This window comes from Myxine glutinosa, chromosome 2 (assembly GCF_964187855.1).
Source record: "Myxine glutinosa chromosome 2, kmMyxGlut1.1, whole genome shotgun sequence".
Taxonomy (NCBI): Eukaryota; Metazoa; Chordata; class Myxini; order Myxiniformes; family Myxinidae; genus Myxine; species Myxine glutinosa.
Genome location: NC_136262.1, coordinates 73,577,582 through 73,595,188, shown reverse-complemented (window position 1 = coordinate 73,595,188; position 17,607 = coordinate 73,577,582). Strand labels below are relative to the sequence as shown.

Genomic DNA, 17,607 nt, shown 5'->3' with positions numbered 1-17,607 from the left:
CCCACGAACATCTGGAAGAGGAACAATCTCCTCTGCACTGGCCATCCCGAAGATGACCTTGATGTCCGATTTACTGGACCATCGGTGTCCTGGTAGAAGCCATTATGAAATGGATCCAGGATCTCCTGCGATGCTTGCCTGATCCCATACACTACCCAGAATATGTGCCCTGAGGATAATTACATCTAAAATGGTCTTAAAGGAGAGATGATCAGGTTTATATCTTGACACACGCGATCACTTGTTATTATAGCATAACAGAACCCAATGTTGGACTGTGTAATCAATCAGCATCATCAATCTCGTTATTCAATGTAATATCCCGAGAATATTCATCATTTTGGCACTCTGTGCTGCACAAACAGAGATCTGTACATGATAAGTCCTTTGATCTGCAAGAGCATCTGGAAGAAGAACAGTTTCCTCTGCACTGACATCTGACCATCTCAATTATAGCCTTGGGGGCTGGGAGGACCACCGTTGTCATTGGCTTCACTTGACCTTCGGTGTCCTTGTAGAAGCCATTCTCAAGTGGATCCAGGATCTTCTGCTGAGCGACGCTTGCCTGACCCCATACTCTGGCCTGGACATGTGCCCTCAGGATGTGCTGCTTAAGAGCGCCAAGGGTAGGAGGAAGTTTCTGACTTTCAGCCATGTGCTTACAGAAAAGATGCCATCGCAGCTCAGGGATGCTCTTTATCTGGATGCCTTTTGGTGAGTATGCAGCACACACGAATTCAGCTAATGTGGACACCATCTCTTCAGTCACTTCAGTGGCCTATGTAAGCATCTGCAGAGCCTTGACGGCATCTTCACCTGCTTTCATGAAGACCTGCACCCAGGTTGTCTTGCCTATTCGAGAGAAGCTCCATGTGTTGTCTGCCCCTGTGAATGCATGGAAGGCAGGCAAAGCCTTTGCTCTTTTGGCACCTAAAGCTGTCCATATAGGCTGTACTTGAACAACTCCAGAAACCATCGAAACACTTGTGTTTCTTAGCAGGAGGTCATAGTTTGCTATTACCAGCACTAGTACATCGGTGTCTGGAGAGAACACCACTAACTCTGCATCAGATGAGTTTCGATGTGTTGCCATCACCGCCTGTTGGATCAGCAGGGTGTCCGCTTCTTCGTGGTTGTTATCCTTAAATAACAGTTCCCTGTTGCTCTTAGTATGTCCTGCAGCAGATGTAATTATCAGCTTGGAAGAGTCCTTGTTGTATTCAATGGTTTTTCCTGCAAGATACTCGGTGAGATCAGCCTTTGTTTTGTCATGAGAAAGGAAACGGCTCATTGGAATATGATTGATGTTTGTGTCATCTTTGACTTGATACTGGACTGGGTCCTTTCCCTGTCTCCTTTTCTCCCTTGTTGTAGTCTTCAGAGAATCAGCCCTGTAGGTATCAAACACGAGAATGATTTCATCACAGTCTCTCGTTAGACACACCAGCCTCTCATTGAACAATCCACTGAGATCTTTCATCGTCACTACTGTGGCAGGTTTCTTTATCAGCTTCTGCACAAGCACCATACCATCCACAAGAGCAACTTTCCGACTGGAATTGGTACCTTCGTTAGATGTTGAGTTGATGGTTTCTGTATCCATTGCATCTTTCGACTGGAGGCTTGCAAATTGGATCTGTTGCTGATCTTCTTGGGATGTTTCAGCTGTTCCCAACTTCTCGAGTTGGTGAATCAACTTTGACTTGTCCTTGCATTGCAGCATTGTGCCATCTGGGGCAAACAGTGCCCGTGGTGTCAGAGTGAATTCATAGTTTCCAATGGCGTGTTTCTGATCAATGTCTCTGCTTGATCTGGCAAGGACCATAAGCCGTCCATACAGATCCTTGGTCTCCATCAGATCTACAGTACTGTCTCAAAGTTTCACAGTGGTTTTCACGTTTGCAGACATGTACATTTTGTTTTTCTCTGCGTTTTCTCTGCGTTCTCTGGCACACTGTATCTGGTCCTTGTTAGTTGCATTGGAGTAGCAAGTCCGGTGCCATATAGCATTCTCTATGGAGAGTTGTTCTTTCGTGCAGTCTTGCAGTCGATTTTGAACTTTTACATAGTTGCCATCAAACAAACTGGATCTCTGTTCAACAGTTGCCAACAGATTTTGATAGGAGTCGATTCTGGGTTGTTGTACAAGTGACCCTTTCTTCGCATCATCAGATTGGCACAGCACACACAGCTTCCAGTTCGTGGATTCCTGGGTTTGATGCGTCCCTTGACAAAGGCTAGGTATCTCACTCATGATATATACCGACTGGAATCTGCAAATACAGCAAATGAAACCACCACCTATAAACACAGCCACCACCATCACAGTATTGACACAGTTCACATATTGACACATGTCAGTATGTGCTTTTTTTTTGTTTTTTTTTGTTTTTTTTGTATACTGAATCGAGGCTCGTGAAAGAGCTAACATTTACTTCACAAACAAATCAACCAGACAAACAAAATATATAAAAAGAGGGAGCGGAAGACAAGATGGGGAGAGAAGGGGAAGCACACAAACACAACATTTGAGAGCAGGAAGATGTGTGGAAGGGAGAGGGCTTGGGGGGAGGAGGCATGGGAAGGGTGGGGGGGGGGGGGAGGGAGAAGTATAAAACACAAGGACACCAAGGACTTCCAGGACAGAAGTTGGTATTTCAAAAAAGTGGAATTGGGGTGAAATTAGCGGGAGTAGAAAAGATCAAGGTTTTGGATGGGGGCAGATAAGAGATGGTGGTGAACAGCTGTTTTAAAGACCTGGAGGGTGGAGTGGGATTGAAGAGAGTGAGGGAGTTTGTTCCAGAGGCGGGAGAAAAGAGGAATGAAGGAGTGAAGGTGAGCAGAGAGTCTTGATTTTGGCAGTTTGACCATAAGAGGGTTGCAGGCAGATCCTGTGCGACCTGTAGGAATATTTGCGGGACAGAGCCCAGAGAGAGCTGGGGGGGCAAGGCCAGAGAGGAGTCGGTAGAAGACGGAAAGACCACCAACCTGCCTGCGGTGAGTGAGTGAGAGGCCCTTGGAGTTAGCTTCATCGCGGGAGATTCCAATGATTCTGAATGCTTTGGTTTCAACAGCGTGAAGACGAGCTAGGTGTGAGGCAGGAGCACCAGCCCAGAAGGGAGAGCAGTATTACATTGAGCTGCGGATGAAAGCCTTGTATGTGGTGAGGAGCTCAGGTGTGCCAAGGAAGGACTTCGCACGACGGAGGATGCCCAGTCGGCGACTGGCTTTGGAGGCCAGATTTGAAATGTGGTTTTCCCAGGAAAGATCATGGCAGATAGTGAGACCCAAAAGCTTGAGTGACAGAACTTCTTGGAGAGGATTATTCAGAAAGTGGATGGGAGGGTTGTCCAGTCGGTCTTTTCGGAGAGACATCGTAAGAGTGTGAGATTTGTCAGGATTGAAAGACATGTTCCACTTGTTTGCCCAGTCTGTGATTTTGTCCAGGTCTGCAGAGAGTGAGGAGGCTGCAGACTGCCGATCTGAGGGATGAAGAATGGAGCGACAGAGACTAGAGTCATCAGCAAAGAGATACAGAGGATTTTCAAGAGAGTCAGAGAGATCATTGATGAAGACCAGAAAAAGCACAGGCCCCAGAACACTGCCTTGTGGAACTCCAGCCTGAACAGGAAGAGGAGATGAGAGAAACCCATTCAGGGCCACACGTTGACTACGACTAGAGAGGACGTCTGCCAGCCATGCGTGGAGATTTCCATGGATACCAATAGAGGAGAGTTTGGTGAGCAGAGCGGGGTGCCAGACCGTATCGAAGGCATGTGATATGTCAAGGGAGACTGCTCTAATTTCCTGTTTGGCATTGAGGACCTCCATCCATTGTTGAGAAAGCAGAAGGAGCATGTCCAGAGTAGAGTGTCCAGGTCTGAAACCAAATTGATGATCAGAGATCAAGCCATTGGAGAAGAGGAAAGATTTCATATCTGAAGCAATGATGGATTCCATGACTTTGCTGATAATTGGGAGAAGGCTGATTGGTCTGTAGTTGCTGGGATATGTTTTTGCACCTTTTTTGTGCAAAGCGGTGATGTTGGCAGATTTCCAAGCAGATGGAAGATGACCTTGAGCAAAAGAGAGGGTGAAGAGAACAGAGAGAGGGAGTGAAAGAGCGGAAGAACAGGATTTTAGGACCCGTGGGCTGATGCCGTCAGGTCCAGTTGCAGAATCCGAGTCGAGGGTTGACAGAAACTTTTCCACCTTGTCAGGAGGAAAGGACACAGAGTCCAAGAGCAGCTGGGTACGACTGGGTACGGTGGGTGCAGAGAGGGATGGGTTTGGGACACAAGATTTAGAGGCAAACACAGAGTTGAGGCATTCAGCTTTTTCACATGCGGAGTGAGCCGTGTGGCCATTTGAGGTGAGGGAGGGGATGGAGGGGAACAAACACCAGAAACAGATTTGACCAGACGCCACCAGGATTTGGAAGAGGGAGACAGATAAGAGAGTTCGGTCCTGAGAACGGAGAGATATTGTTTCCTGGCTCTCCTGACTGTGGACACACACTTGTTTCGGGCTTTGTGAAAGGAAATGAGATTTCCTTCCGTTGGATTTGCTTTCCAGGAGACGAAAGCAAGTTGTTTCTGGGCAATAGCCTCACCACAAGATTCCGTGTACCATGGACGGGAGGAAGGGTATGACAACTGAAGACGAGATGGGATAAATCTGTGCATGAGAGAGAGCAATTTACTTTGGAAGAATTCCCAGGATGAGTTGATGTCAGAAGCGGTAGAGATGGGAGACCAGTCCAGATGATTGATGGCTGCTTGAAGACCGTGCCAGTTGGCCTGAGTGAAATGCCAGACTCGTCGACGCTGAGGAGGCTCTCTGTGAATGGTCAGAGAGATGTCCACTTTAACAAGCACATGATCAGATGAGCCGATTGGAGCAGAAGAAGAGCAGCAGACATTTTCAGGGAAGTTAGTCATAACCAAGTCCAGAAGAGAAGATGCTCCGTTGACTGAAATCCGGGTCGGGAAATTGACAGATTGTGTCAGTCCCAGTGAGTCACAGAAGTCCTTTGCTGAAGAGCCATGGCTGGTGAGAGAGGTACCCACACCCAGCCAACTGGCATGGTGACAGTTGAAATCACCACATATGAGGAAGAGAGAGTTGGGATGGGTAGATAGAAGTTGGTCCATATTCTCAGACAGCGAGATGTAGATGGAGTCATCACTGTTTGGTGGACGGTACAACACACATATGGACAATAGGTGGGAGCGAAGGGGAAGCCGTAGCCAAAGGTATTCCTGGGGGTGAGGTGGAGAGAGGGCAGTGCAGGGCGAGTGTGTGTTTATGTGTTGTACACATTAATTCCATTAAATGCAGCGGAAAAGAGCTTGACAAAGGCATAATGGCCCCCAGAAGTGATTTACCACATTACAACTGGTACTATTGTATTCTCCACCCCTGAAAATGTATGTTTAGCCGTTCAAATGAAGACCCTGGGTGGTTTAGAAGCTGAAATATTGAGAAAATTGCCTTTGCGGAAGGTCATTTTTCAAAATCCAAGATGGCCGCCATATATACTTCCGAGAAAATGGAAACAATTGTTTTTTTTGTTGGTTCGGCTCTGTAGCTTCCAAAAATATATAGGTTTGAAAATCTCCAAAAAAAACTGAACGACAGCCAAGCTCTGAACATAGTGAACTGGACTAATGGCTTTCTTACTGCCACTCAACCTGTCAAACCTGCAGCTCGAAGTCTCTTCACAGTTGAAACTGAGACTTACTTACTTCGACCAGTGTTAAGCTGTGCTTGAAGCTGTTGTCCTGTGAGCCGCCTATCACGCAAGCTGTTGACTCTCAGAAACTTGTCTTCTGATTCTGTTGTGGCTTTGGGTCTGCCAGACCTCTTCCTGTCAGAGTTTCCTCCAGTTTCCAATATACGACTTCCTGCAGGGCAATATTGTCCAAATAATGCTTCAGAGGGTGTGATAACAGTCTGTTCCAATACTGCTTTTATACAGACAGGGGGTTTGTAATCAAGTAATCAGCAGTGGTTGGGACATCTGTAGGAATATTTTGCATCAACTTTCAAGGCTTAATTTACTTGCATTGCTGCAGAACAGCTTTAAGTTGTTAACCCATTACTTGTTCCCTGAAGAAGGCCTTTTTTTTTACAATATAACTGTGCAATTTACATTATTTTCCTGTTTTTGCTCACCTAAACTTTTTTTTTTAATCTCGAGCAGTTCACTGCTTACCTTTGTACCATTTCCGGTTATTCACTGGACATTAAACTGCGTAAATTTCAATAAAAACTGGAAAAATTGAGATGTTCTAAAACTTTTGACCGGTAGTGTATATATGTATATATGGATAAATTGTCTTGGACTCAGATGCCAAGGGTCAGATGAGTGGTAATATTCGTGCCAAAAGAACTGTGATCGCTTACTCTGTAAGTGGTGAAAAGAAAGATCACAATGGAAGATTGGCCTTGCCTGATGGACCATTCCTGGGCAGGTATCAGGTTATGAAATACCAAGACAAGCGAACTTATTCAAACGAGGCGAAGTTTTTAGATACAATGAACGAAAGTACTTACATTGTGCTCTCATTTTCTGCTACGTCGTCCATGTTGCTGGTCTGGTTCGTTTTTCTCTGTGTCATCCAATGCCGTTTATCAATTGCCCTCGTGGTTAAAGCCTTAATGGTGCTATAGTATAATTTGGTCCAATGACATCTCACTAACCATAAAGTGCTGCTTATCACTACTTGTGAGTTATGCACCATCACACTTTACTGAAGACATAATTACACGCAGTCAATGCACAGAAGATACAAACATACTGTCGATCAACATATGTCTGCCTTTATAGTCAAACATAACGTCATGTTTTTAGATGGAGCGGGTTTGCAATTCTGCCCAGCTGCATGGTTACATTTTGGCCTTTGAAGGTAGATGTCACAGCTACGCCTTTACCGTGCTGCAAGAGACTATAAATTTTTTATTATGGAAGCAAATATGGTGAAAATTCACCCCCACCTCTTTCCTCCTTTTCTGTCTGCCAGAGATGCCTCTCATTTCCCTTCTCCCCTCCCTCTTGCTCCGACCTCTCCCCTTCTCTAACTTCGATCCAAACAACTCTTCTCTCTTACCAAAAAGCTCTAATTTGGTCTCATCTGTCCACAGAACATTCTCCCAGAAGGATTTTGGCTTGTTCAGTAATGTTTTGGAAAACTCCAGTCAGGCTTTCTTAACAGGGGGGTCCTCCTGGGTCTCCTACCATGGAACCTGCTTTCATTGAGTTGGCGACGGATGGTGTGAGTTGAAACTGTCGTACCTTGTGTTTGAAGGTCAGATTGAATCTGTTTGGCAGTTCATTGAGGTGCTTTCTCCACCATTCGAACAATCCTTCACTGCAATTTTTGATCAGGTTTTCTCTTGCGGCCACGTCCACAAAGGGTGGCTACAGTGCCATGGGCCTTACCTTAACCTTCCTGATAACATTGCGTACGGTGGACACAGGAACATCAAGGTCTCTGCAGATGGACCTGTAGCCTTGAGATTGGCCATGCTTGGCTACAATCTTGTGTCTGACCTCCTCTGACAATTCTCTGGTTTTCTTTATTTTCTCCATGGTCATTGAGGTACACACAGTGAGACAAAACATCAGAATGACTCCTTTTCTCTATTCAAACTGGTTGAATGGATGATTTTTATATTGCAGGCACCTGCAACTCACTACAGGCGAGTTCAATTGTAAAGGAAAGGAGAATCACCTGTTTGAAATCTAATTATTTTTTAACAACTTCTAAAAGGTGCCAATAATATTGTCCGGGCCATTTTAGGATTTCTTTGTGGAATAAGCTAAGATATAGTAAATTTTTCAGGTGTTTTTTTTTTTGATCAACTGAAAACGAAAGAAATACATTTGGGGATACCAAAATATTTTATAATTTTAACAATTTTCTGGAAGAAATGGTGCATTATTTGAAAAAATTTCAAGAGTGCCAATATTTTAAGCCACGAATGTTTATCGTTTTAGCCCTGTCTCTCAATGGTGAAAAATCACTTTAAAAATTATCTGTTCTGGATCCGGATTCGAATCTTCACCAAAATTGAATCAATAGTCACACAACCAACCTGTCCACCAAGTTTTGTCCGAATCTATCCACAACCTTTTGAGATACCCTATTCACAAACAGACAAACAAACAGACAGACAGACAAACAGACAGGGGTGAAAACATTACCTCCATCCACCTTTGTTGGCAGAAGTAATAAAGATGAGTGAGCCAGTTCCAGAGGCAGCCATGCAAGCCCAAGCCATGGCACGACATCCACCATGCTTTACAAATGAGGTGGTATGCTTTGGATCATATGCAGTTCCTTCCTTTCTCCACACTTTCACCTTTCCATCGCTTTGGTAAAGGTTTATCTTGGTCTCTTCTGTGCATAAAACTTTCTTCCAGAACTCACTGGCTCACGTCTGTACTTCTTGGCAAATTCTAATTTGGGCTTTCTATTTTTAGGGCTGATTGGAAGCTTCCATCTTTCTGTGTCGTAATTCTGCTGCCGAAGACTTATGCAAATGGTTGAATTTGAAGCTTGACACCCCTATGCACTGGAGGTTGTTGGTGATATCACAACAGTTGTTTTCGGTTTTTCTTCACAGCTCTGATCAACTGCAGTTGTTTTCCTTGGCCAAACTGGCCGTTGTCTATTGCTAAGTACACTTGTAGCTGTTGTTTATGCAAGTTTTGTTTTGACTTCCTGTGGTGGTTGGGCGCCGTACTTCCGTATACTTCCGTATTCTTGCACTTCCGCCTTCTTCCCGCCACACTGTTTTGCCCGCGACGAGCGAAATAACTGATCGGCTCCATTTTCGATGTTTTCTCTTTAATACCTGACCCTTGGATAGAGGTAAGCTGAATCTCAATTTATTGTTGAACCTCTTGAATTAACTTCAGGTAAATTATTGTATTGTGTGGATGCAAATGTATCATAGTAGATTTGTGTAAATCGTATAGCAAGTTCGTTATGCCGCCATTATTAACGGCATGTACTGAATGGCTGTATTTTTCTTTTTCAGTTTTTACGTGAATTAAAGACACGCTTTTGAAACCAAGACAAGGCTCGTGACCTCTGAGGATTATAGACATAAAGTGTGATAACTGCCACAACTCTAATGGTTTCTTTCTTTTTCAAGATATTCCAAATTGGTGTATTTGCTTTGCCCAATTTTTGTGCTTTGGTTCTAATTGACTTCATCTGTTCTTTTAGCTTCCAACTTACTTGCTTTTCTTTCATGGCCACTTATCTCGTCTTCATGTTGGTTTATACCTCCTGACCCCAAAGGCAGATTCCCAGGCAAAAGCAAAGGCTAAAACCAAGATTAAACATTTACAGTTATTTTATGTGTGAATGATCAATACAACAAGAAATACCTGAGCAACAAGAAACACCTGTCAGTCATTTGTTCCAATGCTTATGCTTACCTAAAATGGGGGTTAGAAGTGCTCTTGTTACGTGCTATTGAACATAAAAAATGCTATATTTCTACAATGGTAAAATATAAATGCATAGAAATAATGAGATAAAAGCTGACGTCCTGTACTCTTGCCTCATAGTCATTTTTGGTCTCAAATCCAAATTTCTTGAGTATATAGCAACAATAACAAATTTGACCTCACTGTTCCAATACTTATGGAAGGCCCTTTACATACATGCACACAGTATAACCCTTGCCAAGGAACTGCTTCGGCAGCAACAATGCTCTGTAAAGGATATGGTACTTCAAAATCAAAATATATTTACCACCATCACACGTTCTTGCACATTCATCTTAATGGGGTTCTTTAATTAAAATCAATAAAAACCGTTATTTCACTGAAATAGATACAGGCTTTATAAACACCCTGTATATATAATTATATCTATATATATATATATATATATACAGTCACGTGAAAAAGTAAGTACACCCCATGTAAAGTTTTGACTTTTTCAACATATTTCAACATACAGCTATTTGATCTTCATTTCAATATTGATAGATAAAGGAGATATAATATAACAAATATCATGAAACATTTACATTTTGTAGTACATTGTATAATTTAAATAAACATAAATGCAAATTTCGCATGTGGAAAAAGTAAGTACACCCTTGGCTCTAATGGGTGGTATTGCCCCCTTTGGCAGAGACAACCTCAAGTAGGCGTTTCTTATAACTGTCGACCAGTCTCTGACATCGACTGGGAGAAATTTTTGCCCACTCCTCTATGCAGAATTCTTTCAGCTGTGCGATGTTTGAGTGGTTTCTTGCATGCACAGCTCGTTTCAAATCCCCCCACAACATCTCGATGGGATTTAGATCCGGGCTTTGACTTGGCCATTCCAGAACCCTCCATTTCTTTCTTTTCAGCCATTCCTTGGTGGAATTACTGGTATGTTTAGGGTCATTGTCAGGTTGCAAGGTCCACCTTCGGTTGAACTTCAACTCTCCGACAGATGGCCTCACATTATCCTCAAGCACCCTCTGGTACAATGAAGAATTCATAGTGGATTCGATGATGGTGAGCTACCCAGGCCCTGATGCAGCAAAGCTGCCCCAAACCATAATATTTCCACCACCATGCTTTACAGTTGGTATCAAGTTCTTGTGGTCAAATGCTGTCTTTGGTTTTCGCCAAACATGTCTTCTGGTACTGTGGCCAAATAGCTCTACCTTTGACTCATCTGTCCAGAGCACATTGTTCCAGAAGTGCTGGTCTTTGCCTCGGTGTTTATTGGCAAAATTTAGTCTTGCCCTGATGTGCTTTCTGGACAGCAAAGGTTTCCTCCTGGCACACCTCCCATGTAGATCAAATTTGTGCAGCCTCTTTCTAATGGTAGACTCGTGCACTTTGACATCAACAGTGGCAAGATCTACCTGTAGGTTCCGTGATGACATTCTGGGGTTCTTAGAGACTTCTTTCAGCATCTTGCGGTCTGCTCTCGGGCTGAACTTGCTGGGGCGGCCTGGCCTGAACAAGTTGGCAGTTGTTTGGAATCTTCTCCACTTGTAGATGATCTTCCGGACAGTCGAATGATTGATTTCAAATTGTTTGGAGATCTTTTTAAATCCCTTCCCAGACTCGTAGGCATCTATAACCTTCTTTCTGAAGGCATCAGAGAGGTCTTTTGATCTAGGCATGGTGACGCCGCACACTTCAACAACAAAGAGCAAACCAAACTAAATGTCTGAGGTTTAAATAAGACAGGTTCCTCCAAGATCCTCTCCAACGATGTTCTAATCATTTGCACCTGAGCTGGTGCACCTGATTCTAATTTTAAGTATTTGAAGTAGTGATAAATGTAGGGGTGTACTTACTTTTTCCACATGCAAAATTTGCATTTATGTTTATTTAAATTATACAATTGACTACAAAATGTAAATGTTTCATGATATTTGTTATATTATATCACTTTTATCTATCAATATTGTTGAAATGAAGATCAAATAGCTGTATGTTGAAATATGTTGAAAAAGTCAAAACTTTACATGGGGTGTACTTACTTTTTCATGAGACTGTATATATATATATATAATTATCACCACATTGCAAAATCTGCCACCTTCACTCAAACGTCAAGGCTGGCCAACTGGTTCTTGAAAGCAATGAGCCAAAAACGTCCCTGCAAAACCCCACAAAAAGGTGGGAATAATTGGGGCCATTAAAGAAGTAGTATTAGTTTAGTATCTCTGTTAGAACTCAGGAGTTCTCAACCTATTGCACCTCCAGGTCTACTTGAGTATATGTCAAGAATGTCAGGGCCCACATAAGAAATAATGATAACAACTTTAAAAAACGCAGGGTGCTGCCGAGATGGGATGGGTGAGAGTCTGACTCACAAAGTAGCATTCAAAGTTGCTTTCAGTTTATTCCTCGTCTTTGTTTTTGTGCCAGTCACAAGTGAAAACCCTGAATCACACAGGTACCCATCCAGCATGCCCAGCTGGGGCCCACATGGGTTTTCATCGGTTAGGTGGGCTGAACTGGACTTGGGCTTTGAGGGGCTTTGAACTGGGTGGGCCCTATGTGGGTCCCAGGTGGGCCAAGCCAATGTTATTTTCAGAAGTTTTTTTAAAATGGCAGCTATATATATATATCTTCTGTATATTGTATTTCTTCAGAATCATATTCAAATCGAATGCCTGCTGTTATTTTAACTGTGGAAGCTGTTTTTATAAGAACAATGAAAACAAATTAAGCAATACGTGCAGGTGTGTCTACATAAGTTAACATGCACGAGAATTTACTTCTGTCGTTCGTGAGCGGGGTGAGGTTAATGATAATCCGTACGGAGTGACGTCAAGTCTTCCTGTAATCTCACCTTTTCCTGGCATAATCTCGCGAGATTTACGGTGGGCGCCAAATCGGATCAAGAGATGTCTGGGTTTACGGCTCGCTTTGAAAACGGCACTACAGTGTTATTTCCATCGGCGATTAACTCTGCTAATTGTTCCTGGTTTAAGTAGATGCACGTAAGCATCTCCAACAGCAGCAGCTGGCAGCCAACGTGTTATTGAGACCAGTTCAACAACAGTTTTTAAACATAAGTTTGTTGTTGTCTTAAGTGAATCATTCCGTTTGAAGAAACATTGAAGGTTCCAATCAGCGGCCATCTTGTAGACCCTTATGTAGATCGATAAATACTTGAATCATCAATTTTATGGTACTTTGGATGGTGGTTCAATGTAGAAGGTTGAAAGTTTGATTTTTGTAAAGCTATACGAGAGGTGTGTGTGTGTGTGTGTGTGTGTGTGTGTGTGTGTGTGTGTGTGTCGGTCACCATTTCTATCAGGGATGGGTGAACGGATCTCATCTTCGGCAAACTTTCAGAGGTTCACACCCTTGGTATTCTTGAATCAGAAATACCACAACAATATGTTCCAAGACATTTCAAATGCCACAGGAACACCATTGAATTATTATAGTATTTACCATTATTAGCTTGTTTTAACAGATCCAAGTTCGGATGTTCTTTAACATAACTTCAAGCAAAAGCCTCTCTAAAAATACACTCACATTGTATATTTCTACTGACAGTAAAGCAGATGTGATGTTGTAGCTAATGCAGGATTGATTTACACCCCATTTACATTCACCTGAGGCCCAGGAAAAAAATCCATGTATAACCCATGCAAATCCCATGTCCAGCCAATGTGGGCTAGCCCACAAAAAGCACATGCCCAGCCCACATGGGATAGCCCACAAAAAGGCCCTGCCCTGCCCACGTGGTCTAGCCCAGCTGGGCCATGGTGGTGGAGCCGATGGACGAATCCAGCTGCGGCCAATGTGTGCGACACACTTGGGACCCACACGTTAGCCCACATAGGACCCATATGGGTCCCAGGTGGACATGCTGGCTCGGTATGTGGTGGTGAAAGGCAACAGGAACTTGATTGCCCACTCTGACTGAATCCCCTGTCATTGTAAATCCAAACTTGCCTATTCAGGGTCGTATTTTCTGACTATGTATTTCACTGCCTTTTTTTTTTTTTTTTTTTTTTCGTATACTGAATCGAGGCTCGTGAAAGAGCTGACATTTACTTCACAAACAAATCAACCAGACAAACAAAATATATAAAAAGAGGGAGCGGATGACAAGAGAAGGGGAAGCACACAAACACTTGAGAGCACACAACATTTGAGAGCAGGGAGATGTGTGGGAGGGAGAGGGCTTGGGGGGAGGAGGCGTGGGAAGGGGGGGGGGGAGGGTGGGAGAAGTATAAAACACAAGGACACCAAGGACTTCCAGGACAGAAGTTGGTATTTCAAAAAAGTGGAATTGGGGTGAAATTAGCGGGGGTAGAAAAGATCAAGGTTTTGGATGGGGAAAGATAAGAGATGGTGGTGAACAGCTGTTTTAAAGACCTGGAGGGTGGAGTGGGATTGAAGAGAGTGAGGGAGTTTGTTCCAGAGGCGGGAGAAAAGAGGAATGAAGGAGTGAAGGTGAGCAGAGAGTCTTGATTTTGGCAGTTTAACCATAAGAGGGTTGCAGGCAGATCTTGTGAGACCTGTAGGAATATTTGCGGGACAGAGCCCAGAGAGAGCTGGGGAGCAAGGCCAGAGAGGAGTCGGTAGAAGACGGAAAGACCACCAACCTGCCTGCGGTGAGTGAGTGAGAGGCCCTTGGAGTTAGCTTCATTGTGGGAGATTCCAATGATTCTGAATGCTTTGGTTTCAACAGCGTGAAGACGAGCTAGGTGTGAGGCAGGAGCTCCAGCCCAGAGGGGAGAACAGTACTCCATTGAGCTGTGGATGAAAGCCTTGTATGTGGTGAGGAGCTCAGGTGTGCCAACGAAGGACTTCGCATGAAGTGCCCAGGGGATGGGATGCCCAGGGATGCCCATTCAGGGATGCCCAGTCGGCGACTGGCTTTGGAGGCCAGATTTGAAATGTGGTTTTCCCAGGAAAGATCATGGCACAAAGTGAGACCCAAAAGCTTGAGTGACAGAACTTCTTGGAGAGGATTATCAGAAAGTGGATGGGAGGGTTGTCCAGTCGGTCTTTTCGGAGAGACATCGTAAGAGTGTGAGATTTGTCAGGATTGAAAGACATGGTCCACTTGTTTGCCCAGTCTGTGATTTTGCCCAGGTCTGCAGAGAGTGAGGAGGCTGCAGACTGCCGATCTGAGGGATGAAGAATGGAGTGACAGAGAGTAGAGTCATCAGCAAAGAGATAGAGAGGATTTTCAAGAGAGTCAGAGAGATCATTGATGAAGACCAGAAAAAGCACAGGGCCCAGAACACTGCCTTGGGGAACTCCAGCCTGAACAGGAAGAGGAGATGAGAGAAACCCATTCAGGGCCACACGTTGACTACGACTAGAGAGGAAGTCCGCCAGCCATGTGTGGAGATTTCCATGGATACCAAAAGAGGAGAGTTTGGTGAGCAGAGCGGGGTGCCAGACCGTATCGAAGGTACGTGATATGTCAAGGGAGACAGCTCTAATTTCCTGTTTGGCATTGAGGACCTCCATCCATTGTTGAGAATGCAGAAGCAGCATGTCCAGAGTAGAGTGACCAGGTCTGAAACCAAATTGATGATCAGAGATCAAGCCATTGGAGAAGAGGAAAGATTTCATATCTGAAGCAATGATGGATTCCATGACTGCTGATAATTGGGAGAAGGCTGATTGGTCTGTAGTTGCTGGGATCTGTTTTTGCACCTTTTTTGTGCAAAGCGGTGATGTTGGCAGATTTCCAAGCAGATGGCAGATGACCTTGAGCAAAAGTGAGGGTGAAGAGAACAGAGAGAGGGAGTGAAAGAGTGGAAGACCAGGATTTTCGGACCTGTGGGCTGATGCCGTCAGGTCCAGTTGCACAATCAGAGTCGAGGGTTGACAGAAACTTTTCCACCTTGTCAGGAGGAAAGGACACAGAGTCCAGGAGCAGCTGGGTACGACTGGGTACGGTGGGTACAGAGAGGGATGGGTTTGGGACACAAGGTTTAGAGGCAAACACAGAGTTGAGGCATTCAGCTTTTTCACGTGCGGAGTCAGCCATGTGGCCGTTTGAGGTGAGGAAGGGGATGGAGGGGGAACAAACACCAGAAACAGATTTGACCAGACGCCACCAGGATTTGGAAGAGGGAGACAGATAAGAGAGTTCTGTCCTGAGAACGGAGAGATATTGTTTCCTGGCTCTCCTGAGGGTGGACACACACTTGTTTCGGGCTTTGTGAAAGGAAATGAGATTTCCTTCCGTTGGATTTGCTTTCCAGGAGACGAAAGCAAGTCGTTTCTGGGCAATAGCCTCACCACAAGATTCCGTGTACCATGGACGGGAGGAACGGTATGACAACTGAAGACGAGATGGGATAAATCTGTGCATGAGAGAGAGCAATTTACTTTGGAAGAATTCCCAGGATGAGTTGATGTCAGAGGCGGTAGAGATGTGAGACCAGTCCAGATTGATGGCTGCTTGAAGACCGTGCCAGTTGGCCTGAGTGAAATGCCAGACTCGTCGACGCTGAGGAGGCTCTCTGAGAAGAGCCTTTTTAGCAACTCCTGAGGTCTTCCCACCATCATCGGTTTTTCTTTTCAGGAAACGGTGCATGTTTGCCGAAATAAAATACAGCAAAAGTAAAAAAACAGCAGCTAGCCTTTTCGTGTGAAGACGAGACGCCCGAGATGTTCTCCGTTCCGGAAACACCTTCAATCAACCAAATCTTTATTATAATAAAGCAAACGTATATGGTTATGTCGCTATGTCGTTATGTTTATATGAGATGAAAACGTCTTCTTCTTCTTCTTCAAATAAAATTAACACCTTCTTAATTAACCCTCTTAATTACGTTAAGACTGCTGAGACCCCTCAGACCTTTGACGACCCTTTAATCCCACCAAGACCCTTCAGACCACCGAGACCCCTGAAGACCCAAAATACCCTGAAGACCCCCAAAGACCCAAAATACCATTCAAGGCCCTGAGGTTCAAAAAGACCCTGAATACCCAAAAACCCAAAAGACCCCAAAGATCCCGAAGACCCAAAACACCCCGATGACCCAAAACACCCCAAAGATCCAAAACATCTGAAGACCCAAAACATCCGATGACCCAAAACACCCTGAAGACCCAAAACACCCAGAAGACCCAAAACATCCTGAAGACCCAAAACACCCCGAAGACCCAAAACACCCCGAAGACCCAAAACACCCCGAAGACCCAAAACACCCCGAAGACCCAAAACACCCCCAAGACCCAAAACACCCTGAAGACCCAAAAGACCCGGAAGACCCAAAATACCCCAAAGACCCAATATACCCAAATGACCCTGAAGACCCAAAAGACCACAAAAACCAAAAAACCCCGAAGATCCAAAACACCCTGAAGACCCAAAACACCCTGAAGACCCAAAACACCCTGAAGACCCAAAAGACCCGGAAGACCCCAAAAACGCCGAAGACCCAAAACACCCCCAAGACTCAAAACACCCTGAAGACCCAAAGGACCCTGAAGACCCCAAAGAGCCGAAGACCCAAAACACCCCAAAGACCCAAAATACCCTCAAAGGCCCAGAGAATCCAAAAGACCCTGAAGACCCAAATGGTGCCAAAGACCTAGAAGACCCAAAATACCCCGAAGACCCAAAACACCCTGAAGACCCAAAACACTCTGAAGACTCAAAACACCCTGAAGACCCAAAAGACCCTGGAGACCCAAAACACCCTGAAGACCCCAAAGACCCTTAAAGACCATTTAGTTTAGACCTAAAATACCCTTAAATACTCAGAAGAACCAAAATACCCCAAAGACTCTTAAAGACCCAGAGTATCCAAAAGACCCTGAAGACCCAAATGGCCCTGAAGACCCAAAACACCCTGAAGACCCAAAAGACCCTGTAGACCCACAAGACCCAAAACACCCTGAAGACCCCAAAGACCCTTAAAGACCATTTAGTTTAGACCTAAAATACCCTTAAATACTCCGAAGAACAAAAATACTCTTAAAGAGCCAGAGTATCCAAAAGACCCAAATGGCCCTGAAGACCCAAAACACCATGAAGACACAAAAGGCCCAAAAGACACCGAAATGGTCAAAGATGCCTATCCCTTTGAAATGACGTGTGGTGAGGCACGCGGAGCGCACCGAGTCATGCC

General features: G+C 44.4%; 1 protein-coding gene across 3 annotated transcripts in view; it reads right to left on the bottom strand.

Moving 5' to 3' along the window:
- Nucleotides 1-17,607, bottom strand: part of LOC137422356 (uncharacterized) — a 162,073-nt gene that overhangs the window by 143,306 nt on the left and 1,160 nt on the right. The window contains exon 1 of one of the 3 annotated variants that reach the window (XR_013622685.1): nucleotides 6,559-6,642. The exons of 1 other annotated variant lie outside the window; for it this stretch is intronic. Coding sequence is in view for 1 of the 2 variants with exons in the window: in XM_068109106.2 (XP_067965207.2) it covers nucleotides 6,559-6,623 (65 nt within the window). In the remaining variant the exon portion in view is untranslated. Of the gene's footprint in view, nucleotides 1-6,558; nucleotides 6,643-17,607 lie in introns of those variants that run through there. One more of the 3 variants, XM_068109106.2, reaches the window with a different exon arrangement.